General features: G+C 43.4%; 1 protein-coding gene across 2 annotated transcripts in view; it reads right to left on the reverse strand.

Annotated features, from left to right (window-relative positions):
- Positions 1-1,241: 1,241 nt before the first annotated feature.
- Positions 1,242-13,475, reverse strand: part of Ziz (dedicator of cytokinesis protein Ziz) — a 209,292-nt gene continuing 197,058 nt past the window's right edge. For both annotated transcript variants that reach the window (XM_055075992.2, XM_050187159.3), the window contains 2 exons: positions 10,022-10,160; positions 1,242-3,667 (listed from right to left, as the gene is read on the reverse strand). In XM_055075992.2, the coding sequence (XP_054931967.1) occupies positions 3,572-3,667; positions 10,022-10,160 (235 nt within the window). In that variant the 3' untranslated portion in view covers positions 1,242-3,571. The remainder of the gene's footprint in view (positions 3,668-10,021; positions 10,161-13,475) is intronic.

The raw sequence follows: 13,475 nt of genomic DNA on the forward strand, positions 1-13,475 counted from the left end.
CGCTTGTATTTACCGAAATATTGGACTCGTGAAACGCTATTGCGGTAGTAATCCTCCGTTGTAAAGTGGCGGCCACAAACGCGCAAATCCTGGCGCCAATCTGATACTGATAGTCCGATGCGCTGCAGCCACTCTGCTCGTCTGCTGCTTTGCAAAGGGACGCAATGTCGTAGCTTGACGTATTGCCAGTTGCTACATTTACAGCCCCCGACGCAACAAAGGCGATTCATGGAGCTCACAAAAAGACAGACCGACACTGACCACGGAGCTCTCGTCAAGACGGAGCACGTTGTAACACGAGCAGACGACACTTGTTGTGGCCGGAAGTGTTTGTGTACTGATAAATTGTACTTGTGCATTCTTCTTCTGTTACTATCTTTTTATAGAAACAAACTAACTAACATTCCAACTATTACGAACAACATTTGTTCACTATTAATTTGGAAAAATGATAGATGACGCACCCTAGGCAGCCAATCGGATAGCTCGCCCTGCTGACATCATTAGGGCAATTGACGTCAAATGAGCTAGAAGCGGCTGAAAATTTAGCCGTAAAGTGTGCTGCGACCAGCAACGATGTACATTTTTAAAACCTTATAATAAATTACCCGTTTTACGTGAAGCACTTAGATGAGTCAATTATCAGAGGGACCTACTCTAATGACTCGGTACGTTTGTACAAAATCGTCAAAATTATTTCAGGGTCCCTTTAAGTGAACTATTTCCTTGGGTCCCTTGAAGTTCACTTAAGTGAGAGTTCAATGTATTGTACATGCTCTCAAATTTCAGAAAATCCTATGCATGTACACACACACATACACACACACACACACACATGGAATTTTTTTTACGAGCGCTTTGAGGCTGATAAAATTATCTGTTTTCCACTATTTGTCTCGTACATAAGAATTTTCACATGACAGCATCATGGCAGTGTGAGGCATTACTCATGAAGCATATTATGTGTTGCCAAGACTATGGCTTTTCCGATACTGTGGCGGCATAGAGTGCCAGAAAGGATATCAGTGCCATTGAACATACTCTAACCATCTCTGTCAGGGCCATCAGCATTGCCCTCAGAGTTCAAATACAACATGACAATTCTGTCCAGCCACAAACAAGTATGACATTCTCACCCCTGAAGCAATTTGTACCATCCCGCACAGGGCAATTGACATTGCACAGTGAATGGAATAACTTGTGCAAGTGTAACAGCATTAAGAGCAATGGACACAAGTAGGTGACGGCTTAAAACTTCAATTTGTTTTAATGCATCTGTACAATGACTTGGCTAAAAGTGACAGTGGAGCAGTATACAAACATACATAAGTTACTGCACAACTCAAGCCTTTCACATGACATACGTTGGCAGTCAGCATCACAATCTGCTTGTTCACCCCCACCCCCCCCTCTCCCACTGACTCCCACACGGCAGGCAAGCATTGCGCAGTAATGATGGCTGCCCATCACACCAATGAGCATTTTTAAACAAGGAAAGAAGAATGGGCAAAATGTACAGAAATGTAGACATAACTAAAGCTACATGAAGCTTAGCACCAGCCGATTTCAAATAAAAATGCACATAGTCTAACATCACAAGGCTGAATATTTTAAAGGAATGCACATTAGAACATGCTTTCAGAAATCTGGAAACAAAAATTGGCATCTGACTTGCATGTAACAGGCACGTAAAGAACATCTCCACTAGATCGCTACTAAATATGAAAGGAGCAAATTAATGCTAAGGTATTCAGTTTTTAGGCTAAAACACGGTCGTCAAGAACACAATGTCTTTTCAGCACATTAATGGCTGTACGAGAAAGAGGAGTCAAACAATCACACAAGTTAAAATTTCGTCCACGTCTGTTACTGAGGTCAAAAACACTCGAAGTGCTTGCGCATCAACATGATGGAGAGCAGTTTTTGGTGGTAGCAAAAGTTTCTTTTTTAACTTTACCAAATAACACTACAAAGAAATACTAGCACAAAAGTAAAAGATGACACATGGCTATGTACAAAAGTGAGGAATAATGCACATCTCTAGCAGCCATAGACGTTCCAAATACGTATAAACAGTTTGTGTGAAGCAAGCCACAAGCATGAAGTTTGAATAAATAATGCAGGGTTAAAGGCATTAAAAGCCCAGCAAATGGCAAAGCACTGTACTTAAGCTGCAACCTAGTCTACCATTGCTTTCTTTTCCTATCTGTTCCTTCACAAAATCAAAAAACACACGCAGGTGTCTTAACAGAAATAGAATACGAACTATACACACAAATCTGCATACATAATAGTCTTCTTTCTCTCAAGTGACTAGCAAAAAAATTTGAAGCAATTGTCGATACTGGAGCTGCAGCTGTAAAAAAAAATTTGACCATAAGCAACAATCGAAACATTACTTGCCTCGTACACACAAGGGCAATGTGATGACGTACACTACATGACACATATACGTTGCCTCAAGCATTAAAAAAAGAAAAACCTTTACAGCACATTCCGGCCTGTGCTGTAAAAGAAGGCGTGGTATGATGCCAAGATTGGTAATTAAGACATGTACATTTTCTTCACTGGCTAAGCAGCTACTGCAGAAAGTAAGATCGGATAATGATGCAAAACAATAAAAGCGCTGGGCGGAAAAGCGTCTTTGCTAACAAGAAGGTGACGACTCACGCTTTCATGTTGTATAATAGTTGCACTGCAGGGTGGAGAGTAAGCCCTTAAGACGAAGCCATCAGCTACAGTATCTGCCATATATTTTACAGTATGCTGCATGGTAAACTAGAGTACATAACGTCTATAAACAGTAACCCGATGAAATATGCCAATACTGCATTTGGCACTGCTTGATAAAGTGTCCTAAGTATTCAGCCCATACGAGACAGACTTCTTGCTTTAACATCATCATGATAATGGCAGGTACAAACAGGTTTTGCACAAGACAGCAGGCGAACAATGGCATTCCCTTCGTCCAACACAAAAAAACAACAGAGAAAACCCTCCAGTTCCAGCGCCACATAAGTATGCTGGCATTATTTACAGATTGCTCAGAGTGCTTTTCTGTACAACTGATGCCAACCGGCATATGAATAACCTGCCTACAGTTTGAACCAATTTTTTTTTAAGAAACCCTCTCACCTAAACACAGCCATACTGCTGTTTTCTACATACTCTATTAAAAAGGCACTTTGTTGACCTACTCCACTTAGTCTCAACCTTGGCATAAGCACAGCATGTTTGTGCATCACCCAATTCCTACTACATAAGCAGCGACCTTAAGTTCAGTGATACAGAAAAAAAGAAAAGGCTGTCTTCTATTATTTACATCATTTCTATAAACAAGTAGAATGGCGGTGGTGCTGCAACGTCCACACGTCACTCCGCAATTGTGCAACCACTGTGAAGAATTGGGAAGTAGATGAAAGTGGAAGGAAAGACACTCAACCTTCTTTCAATGACAAAATGAGAGTGCAAGGTGGTCATGAATATGAGACGGATGAGTAAAATTCTAACAAGCGGCAATGAAGAAGCTTGATCGGGAGAAAAAAAAACAAGAAGCAATCCTCAAATGGGTTTAAACGTTGCTAGAGCCCGGTGAGCCACTGATGAAGTTGAATACTTCAAGAGACATCCTCTTCATGGCAACCGATGAACGATGATCAGAGACCAGCTGTCAGGAATGGTTGAAGAAGGAAGAGGTATGTTCAATTAGTTTTCCCGAAACTTGACAATAAGGCATCATAAGCATTGCTGTTTGATCAACCACCCGTTCCTGTACTTGTCAGGATTAGTTGCATAATTCGTGCATCTCATAAAAGTGGTAACATACCACAACAATCAACACATACACAGTTGAATGGGGACATATCAAACTTGAAGGGCATCACAAAATACAGTAGAACCTCGTTCATATGTTTTAGAACAAAAGAAACACACGAAAAACGTACAATCTAAGATCACTAAAAAATTAAGCAGACTCAACTGTAGTTGACCTCTACATAATGCAAAGAGTTGCACAAATCATTGCAACTTAAGATGGCGACATGCGCCGAGCCAGTAGGGCCTCAGCAGTCCTGGATTTGCTGTGCTGTTTTGATGTTTATATATTGCGTAGTGTTTTGCGAAAGCTACATGAAACCGAAACTAAATTCAGCTGGTGGGCAAGTCTTGAATATGCTGCTGCCAGAGTGAAACATGAAGCTTGCATTGCATATTTGGGTTGTCACCTATTAAAAGCGCAAAGTACGCTTCCAACGGCAGTATGCCACACACTCTGTGAAACAGATAAATGAAGGTGCTTATCCTGACGCGGCTGGCGGCAATAGCTGTGGATGCAGCATGCAATGGCCGGTGAGAAAATTTGCTGGTACTGCAAGAGGAAGCTGAGTGTAAGTTGGTATCGTTACGAGACTCTAGTGGGTAAGTACAGCAAGGAAGCTCCTGTGGCGGGTGCCTATTTCTGATTGAGCATGCCTTGCACGTTTTCACATGGGATCTAGCAGCCGGGAAACGTATCATACGACTGCAGCTTGGCGATGTACTGAATGTTGGTGCCGAAAGATTCGTGTTTACCAGGAACATATAACCAGCAAGAAGGACACTGCCGACTTACACAGCCTGCTGGAGTGGTGCCATACTAACTAGCTACAGATAAACCCGTCTAAAACGAAATTTGTTGTATTCACTTCTCACCAACGAACACTTCACTCCATTCCTCCTATCTTATTGGGCGAAAGTCCTATCCCTGCAAGTTTTTCATGCAATTATCTTGGCACAGAAGTTGACAAACATCTTAAATTTACTGAACACATAACCGAACTAAAACAGAAGATTACCTACGGGATTAGGGTACTTCTAACAGCACGAAACATATTTGACCATCAAACATTACTATCATTATACTTTTCATTTATTCATTCCCGCATTAATTACTGCGTTACTTGCTGGGGAAACACTTACGTAACCCATTTAAACTCATTGCAAATTCTACAGAATCAGGCTATTAGGATAATTACATTAAGCCCATATAACAACAACGCCTCATATCTTTTACGAACTAATCACATTCTTACAGTCACACAACTCGTTAAATATAATCTAGGTACCTTTTTGTTCCGTCAAATCAATTACACACGATGCGACAGCTTGTTACCACAATCTTCTCTATTAAATACTAATATTACCAGGTTTGCAATAAATAGGAACTTCATTTTACCTAAAATACATACTAATTATGGCAAACAGAGCGTCCATTTTTCATCTGTCGCATTCTGGAACACACTACCATTATACATAAAAACACTTAAAATTCACGAATTCAAGAAACAACTAAAAGATTACATTCTGTCGAATACTAATGCCTAGTCCATACTCACAACCATTCTTTCAGGGTGCCTTCATTTCATTTTCAATGCCATACAGTTACGTTTCTGTTTCTGCCTCACATATACATTCGAGTTAACTAATTCTACTGTGTTCGTAACGTCACCTACGCAGTTACTTTATCAGTAGTCAACGAGATTGTGTTACAGTGCTCTTTTTCATGACATTTATGCATATGTAATTCTTCAACCATGGTATTCATACTAAAACCTGTAATTTTTCTATGTTAACAATTTGTTGAAAACTGCTGTACTTTTGTTTTATTATGTTTACTTTGTAAAGGAGGTCCCATTGCAGTCTTTGACTCCGGGACCTCCTCCTGAAAATTAACAACTTGTAATCATTCTAATGATCTCAATAAAAACCGATTCTGATTCTGATTAACAGTATTGGGTTATTTTATGAGTTCTCAATTGCAAGTGTTGGCACCAGAAAATTGTACGAAACAGAATCATATCAACAAGGTTCTACAGTCGTTCAACATACTGATACTTAAAATAGAAAATATGCCTATCTGAAGCTTATCTAAAAATTCTGCACGTCTTGGACACTCTCCCAAGAATGTGAAAAGCAGGAATTTACCAATCCCATGCTCGAAGCCTCTCAAGGAAAAGATCTAGTGCCATCCATTTTTTGTGTAGTGGACTGGGAGGCTTTCTGCATTCTTGAAGTAGCATAGCGATCTTTTTTTCCAATAACGAACGGTCACAGGTATATATGCTTCATTGCACAAAAGTCAGTTCTTTTGGCTATGGGTATGCTTCACTGCATTAAACAACTGTAATGCAATGAAGCTTACTAAAGCAAACCTGGCATTACGGAGCTCAAACAAGATCCTTGCTGCACAAGCCCTTCATATTTTGAAACACGCACCTTGATCATTTTCCCTCAATGGCATGTACTGCCCTTCAAATTCAATGTCTTCACACCATCTGCCAAAACAGTGCTGTTCCACCAACATTATCATTCCTGACAATGCAAGATGAGATAGCAGTCTCATTAAGAGAATCACACTTGTAGGGGCGGCACAGCGTTCGATATATTGAATGTGGTAGTACGTAGTAGTTCTGCGGAAGCCCGCAAGGTGGAGAGAAGTAATTAATAAAGGGAAAATCAGACATCCACCCGTTTGTAGCAATTGCTACAAAGGAAACCCATACAGGTTCCTCGAAAGAAAAGCCTCAGAGTTGAAGAAAAATTCATCCTGGTCCGGGACTCGAACGCGGGACCACCGCCTTTCCGGGGCAGCCGCTCTAACATATGAGCTAACCAGGCGGCTAGCAGATGGCAGGGCAAAGTCGAATTTGTCGACAACATGAAGCAAAGGCAAGTGATTGACGTAGTAGTTCTTCAACTCTGAGGCTTTTCTTTCGAGGAACCCGCATGGGTTTCCTTTGTAGCAATTGCTACGAACGGGTGGATGTCTGATTTTCCCTTTATTGAATGTGGTAGTGACTGAAAGTTCAATATACAGTAGAACCCCGCTGTTACGTTCCTCACTGCTGCGTTTTCCCGGCTGCTACGTCGTTTTCATCCGGTCCCGGCATAGCTTCCATAGGAACCAATGTATAAGGAACCCCGCTGTTACGTTGTAGCTGTGAAAACGTTCCCGCATGATACGTCGCAACTTAGCACCCCGAACCCGCCTGGGCTAAAGCAGACAACGCGCTCCAACCGCCATTTTGGCTTTTGACGAGTTTTGGCTGGGCTTGGCCGGGCTTGGCTATGGAACTGGCTGCAAGAAGCCGCACGCCAGTTCGAGAGGCCGCATGAGGCGGCCACTAAGTGGCCATTCGTGAAAAATGATCTTACTATCATCACTGTGATTACGGTCACCGCTTGGTTGTTGGACGGGTCGACTCACGGAGGAAGGAAACTCGGGAGAGGCCCTGACGTCACTCTTTGGAAGCTAAAGTGAAACCGGAAGTTGGCGTTGCTCGTGGCGTTGCTCCGCCTATCGGGCCTGCTCTCCTCTCTTGTTTACGTTTCTCCCACGCCGCGCTGCGCGCAACCGGAATGCTCGGACGCGCGCGCTCCGCAGCAATACTAAACAATCGTTAGAACGTTAGCATGATTACGCCAAAGAGGGCAAAATTTCCCACGGAAATTCGTTCGTCCGTTGCCATTGCCGTGGCGCGGTGACGACAAGGAGCACGAGCCGCATGATGCCGGGGAGTTGCCAAATCCTAGCTTTGGAGAAGCCGTCGCGGCTCTGGACCTCCTCCGCAGGTACGTCGCACCTCACAGCGACGCTGACAGCAATGCGGCCTTCCAGGGTATTGAGAAACGTGTGGCGATTTATAGCGAGCGAAAGAAACGGCAAGCCACCATTCTAGACTTTTTTAAGTCCTAAGCGCACTCTGTGGAAATAAATTGTCTATAGTTGAAGCTGCACTTTTTTCATTCATTTTCGGAGCTTTCCTCACTGTTGCGTTTTCCCGGCTGTTACGTTTTTTTCCCCCGGTCCGGTGAAAAACGTATGAACGGGGTTCCACTGTATATGCAGTACAGTGCTATACTTTTGCATAGGGTTTCCAAGGGGATGTTACAACTGTTCGATACAGACAATAATTGGATATACCCGAGTTCTATATACTATCCAGGTGACGTGAACCTTACGAATTGAATAGGGGGCAAATTTGAAGGCTCAAAAAGAAAAAAAGAATTGTGCGCACATATTATGAACAAGTGGCCCTTGAACTAAGATGGTTAATGCCCATGTATAATGAGAAGCAAATTTATACGCCGTATTACATATGTTTTTTTACACCATTCCAAATTATCTTGCACATTCCCTTGGTTCTACTATGTGCCATGAATATCAATTGTCTGACAGTGTGCCAACCCATAACCTCACCTCTGTAATTCACTGAATGTGAGCTCAACTGAAATGCAAAGTATGCAGAAGACCAAATACAGTATAACTTTGTTCCTACATAATGAAAAAAATACATGAGAAAAAAACATACTAACTGGGAAAACGTACAGCCGAAGTCACTAAGATTGGCAGACTCAACTGTATGTGCATCTACGGACATCTACGTAACTACAAAGCATTGCGTGAATTGTTGCAGCACGAGATGCCAGCGCACACGGAACTGGTAGGGTCTGAAGGGCCCTACACGTGCACTGTCATTTTTGCGGCTACAGAAACGTTACCAAGCTCACACTTGCGCTCCTCTAGTTCAGCCTGGGTCAGTCACTTCTTAGGGCAGGGCGTTTAGGCAGGAAGTTTTTTACTTGCCCGCTCAGCGAGAATCATTGCAACACGAGATGCCAACGCATATCGAGCTGAAAGGGTCTGAGCAGCCCTAGATGCAGTTTGTCATTTTAGTACTGCATAGCATTTTGAGACGGCAACGGGAAACCGAAACAATATGAAACAGGGTAATGCCTGAATACACTGTCATCAGAGCAAAACATAATGCTCACTTGGTGCCAGGCATGGAAGAGCATTGGATTATCATGTAGGGTGCAGTACGCTTCTAACGGCACTATGCCACATGCACTGTGAAACACAGATGAAGATCCTTATTGCAATAGGGTTGGCAGCAATAGCTCGAAATGCAACATGCGAAGACCTACGAGGAGATTCTCTTGTACTGGAAGGGGAAACTGAGCGCATGCTAGCATTTTTATATGACACGGGTGGGTGAGTACTGCGGTGAAAATGCTGCGCAGAACCCTACTGCTCACGATCACGGGTGCCCTGTGCCTTTTCTTGTTTACTTGAGATCTAGTGGCAGGAAAACGTACTATGTCATCGCAGTTTGGCGACGTACTTAACGCTGGTGCTGAAAGATCTTTTCCAGGAAAGTATGAAATTGTAAAAAAATGTGCAAATCTACTAAGTAACTGTTCTCGACAGTGAATGTTGACACTGAAAACTCTTACAAAATGGGAGCTTATCAACCAGGTTCTACTGTACTTGTCACCCATCTATGGTAGACCAACCTACAAAAAAACAAAATATGGTGAAAATATTTTACGGTATGTTTTCAATTGTAATTAAGATTGCATGCTTATTCTATTTGATCCTGTATATTGCTCCCCCTTGTGTAACTGGGGCCTTAAGGGAAAACTATATGATAAATGATAAAAAGCAAACGGAAACAAATGCAATTTCTCCATAAATACAATTCCTCCATTTCTGAATAAAAAAGTTTGTTTGCGAAGTTATGAATTGAAATAAATGAAAATTCATGGCATTTGCATGTTTTACGGCAAAGCACACATGTTTGCGGCAAAGCCGACTTAAGAAAATCGGCCACCAGTTGTGCAGTACTTATTAGACCCTTGCCCATCTATCTTGTTAAAAAACCAGGTGTGTGTTGGATTTCCACTCTATTTAGGAGCTTTAGTGTAATTTCTACATTACTTTTCTACTTTGGACAGAAAGAAAGTGGGTGCGCATTTCATTTGGGGGCAAACTAGAATCTCGAAAATACTGCCAATTGAATCAGCAGTATGTCTTCAGTTCTTTTTTTTTTCTGCACCTTGTTTAATTTGACCTGCCGGATAATACCACCAATTTCTTCGGTCAAATTAACGGAGGTCACCTGTACTTGAAAAGTTTGCTAATGGTGGAGCCAATAACTTTTCGGCGCTTGAAGTAAAGCTATATCAGGCATGCAACACTCACCTTCTCTTTCATTATTTCCGAGAGCTGGCCGGCCATGTCAACAAGGTTTTTCTTAAGGGCATTGTGGTACTCGCATTGTTCAGGTGGGATCAGCTTGCCATTTAGGTCCAAGGCCTGCTGGCAAATGTTGAGGAATTGCCTGAAAACACAAACAAGGACAGCAGTATGAAGACAATTTCACTGCAGAGAGGAACATTGAACATTGAACAGTTGCCAAGCACAAAGAGATGCCGCAGAACCTGCATAAAGGAATGTTGTGTCATTGGTGCCATCAGCAAAAGCCATCACCAAACACACCAAGGAAACAGTGTCAGCAATATCAATGTTTATTCAAGAGATGTGCCATCAATAAATGCAACACCAAAGCCCTTTAATACATTTTTTACTGGTCAAGAAACTTCAGCGTCATCAGCAGTGGCCACACAGCAGCGCCATCGGTTCAGAGGGGGCACTAGAAAAGCGGCACAGCAGCTGGCCCATGTGCTCATGCAACTTTTGTAGCACCTTTACACGCTCATTCTGCCTTTGAGCGCATGCAGAGAAGCTAGAATGGTCCTCAGGATCTCGGGCAAATAAAAGAAAAACACGGTGCAAGTTATGATTAGGAGGTCGAACTGCAGTGTTCGAGCTTCAGACTGTTTTCTTTTTCTTTTTTATTTTAGCAGCTTAGCTAATATTTGCTGGGACACCTTATGTTTATTTGCATATAAAGTGAATTGAACGTACTTCAAAAGGTGAAATGCACGATTGCCAGCCCTTTCCAGATGTTCAAATTGAGTTGAGGATGTGTCGATCTTGTTTAGCGAATGTTAGGCCAACTCAGCAGACGAGTTAGCAACTAAAGGATAAGTAATTAGAATGAATAGAACTGCTTTTGTTGTTCACTTTTGGCCATATCAATTTGAAGTGTTGCGTGGTGCACACTGTTAGGATCGGCCTGCAGGGGTACTGTTCTGCAAAGCTATCTCAGCCCGCTGCACGTGCTTCGATCGATCCGCGGTGGTGGCGCCCTTCAGAGAACCAGTGAGGACGACAGTGCTAACCGACCATGAACTTCCTTCGGAGAACTGGAAGACTACGGCAGTGTTAATCCACCATGCGCCTCATTCGGAGAATCGGCAACGGCAGCAGGGCTGGCCACGTTTGGCGCCCCGTGTATTGTTGGTTGATTTGCCGTGTCTTCATGGTCTCTCTGCAGCAAGAAGAAGAACAAAAGGGTGCTTTGCGGGACGTTTTCCTCGGGCCCCAGGATTTGTCGCAGTCTGCTGACACTCGTGGCGACTACAGGAGAAAGGCAGCTCTGGAATTCAGAGGCGCCGGCTGGGGTCAGGCATGACCACCTGGCTACGAGGACGCGCTCAACTCGGGTTCTGGGAATCCAAAGTGCGTACGTGTGTGTGTGAGCCCTCCTCCACCAAAAAGGCGGGTCAACTTCCATGACACAGGACGCTACGAATTGGCGGTGAACTGCCGTTTCCCTCACTTAGGGATCTAGGGAGCACGGAGTGTTTATAAGCGGCTGTTTGTCGGCTGCTAGGGTGTGCTCGTCAGTGTGCTCGTCATCGTGCTCGTTTGCTGTATGCTTCATCTTGCGTGCTCCATTTGGGAGCCACGCTAGACTGTCGAATGTATCTTGTTCTAATGCAAAAATACTGTAAATAAATCCTGCTCGCCTAGTCCTGTCCCCCCAAGTTCCTCCCTATGACCTACAACCCCTACAACTGGTGGCAGCGGCGAGATCGTCCGACAACTCTGACAACACACAAGAAGCGGGAAGTGACAACAGGGCGCAGAGCCAACATCGGTACATCATTGTTGTCAATCGTCGGCTCCCGCTCGTACTCACCAGAGTACTTCCACAAACAAAATGCGACTACATACAGTGGTAGCTCTCTATGACTTGTTCATGACGTATGAATTGTCCATGACGGTTCTAATATTCTTATGCTGATACATTTGTCTGCCTAAAATGCTTAACAGGCAACAATTGACAGCCCCCACAATAATGCAGTATGCTTCGCTCAATTATGTGAGTGCCATATTTACTTGAATCTAAGGCACACTTTTTCCCGATAAAACGGGTCCAAAAATTGTGTGCACGTTAGGATCGAGTACGACCCTAAATATGCGCTACCATATCGCCATCGGCCTTTCAAAATGGCCGCCTTGTACGCGCTTCGAGCCTAGATGGCGTAGCTTTCTCCATGTGCTGTAGTAGGTGTGCTTAGGCAATGCTTCCTTTGGCTCAGGTTAGTGCACTGTCTGTCTTCCCGTTTTCTGCATTTGCTCTATCAGCATGGCAGTGCCGAATGCAAAGACATGCCGAGTTCATCACGATGCCGCAATTAAAAGGAAAGCGATCACATGTGCAGAGACAGACGGAATTCAGGCCACAACACGGGCATTCGGAGTTCCCGAAACTTGCGTGAAGGACTGGCGCAAACAGGACAGGCATTCTACACCGGCGGCTGCTATGTACAGCGTGGCCGCGCGGCGCCTATCTTGAGAGCAACCTGCGATGGAGACAAAGAGTCTACGCATCTAGGCGCACCATGCTGTGTTCTCGTCGTATCGTTCGCGTTGAAGCGAGAGGCCACACAATGGTCGATTCCCTCATTCCTACTACCGCACTTCCTCACTCCAGCGTTTAAAGTTTCTGCGGTCATTGAGTGAGACGTGTTCATGTTTACTTGTGCGTGTGTGACACCATGCTTGTTAATTTAGTTAGTAAGCAAATGTTTAAAAGTTTATACGGCCGATAAAACTACTAACCTTACTTTTTGTATAGCTATCTACTAATTTGCTATCGTAATCGATGCTTCATGTTTTGGACGAAACTGCCACTTTTTTTATTTATCGGAACTTTAGTGCATAGGGAGTAAATCTTTTGTTTTTTTTCCAAATGAGAGAAAGTTGTATTTCTGTATGAAAGAATGAGGCGCACGGTACTGTAAAGGACTGTTCTTTTTTTCGGTCACGGCAAACGGGTGCGCATTACAATTGAGGGTGTGTTGGAATAGAGTAAATAAGGTATATAGCAGGCATCGACATTTCCAAAGAAAGCTAGGCACTCTTTAACTGAGCGCTTATACGGGCAGAGTTTCCTTTAACAATATACTTCGTTGAGCACACTGCATGAATGGTGAAGAGTTTTAAAAAAGAAAGCGAAAATCAGCTATTAATACCAGCCCCTAGTCTCCCAGTCGCAATGTTTTCAAAGGAACCCCTGAAGTTACCGATCACTCATATCACGCAGCTTGTCTCAGCTAGTGTGTTGCGATGGTGCTCATATTTGCAAAAGCAGCATGTCTTGCAATACTTCATCATTATTTCGCGTCAGTGCTGTGTGGGTTACATGGTGCTTGAAGTGAACAGTCAACAGTGGCCGTACGTGCCAGCATAAACAAATGCACTGCTCAAATAAATATGTGTTCAAATGTCAAAAGCTGCGCGT

Source organism: Dermacentor andersoni, chromosome 2 (assembly GCF_023375885.2).
Source record: "Dermacentor andersoni chromosome 2, qqDerAnde1_hic_scaffold, whole genome shotgun sequence".
NCBI lineage: Eukaryota > Metazoa > Arthropoda > Arachnida > Ixodida > Ixodidae > Dermacentor > Dermacentor andersoni.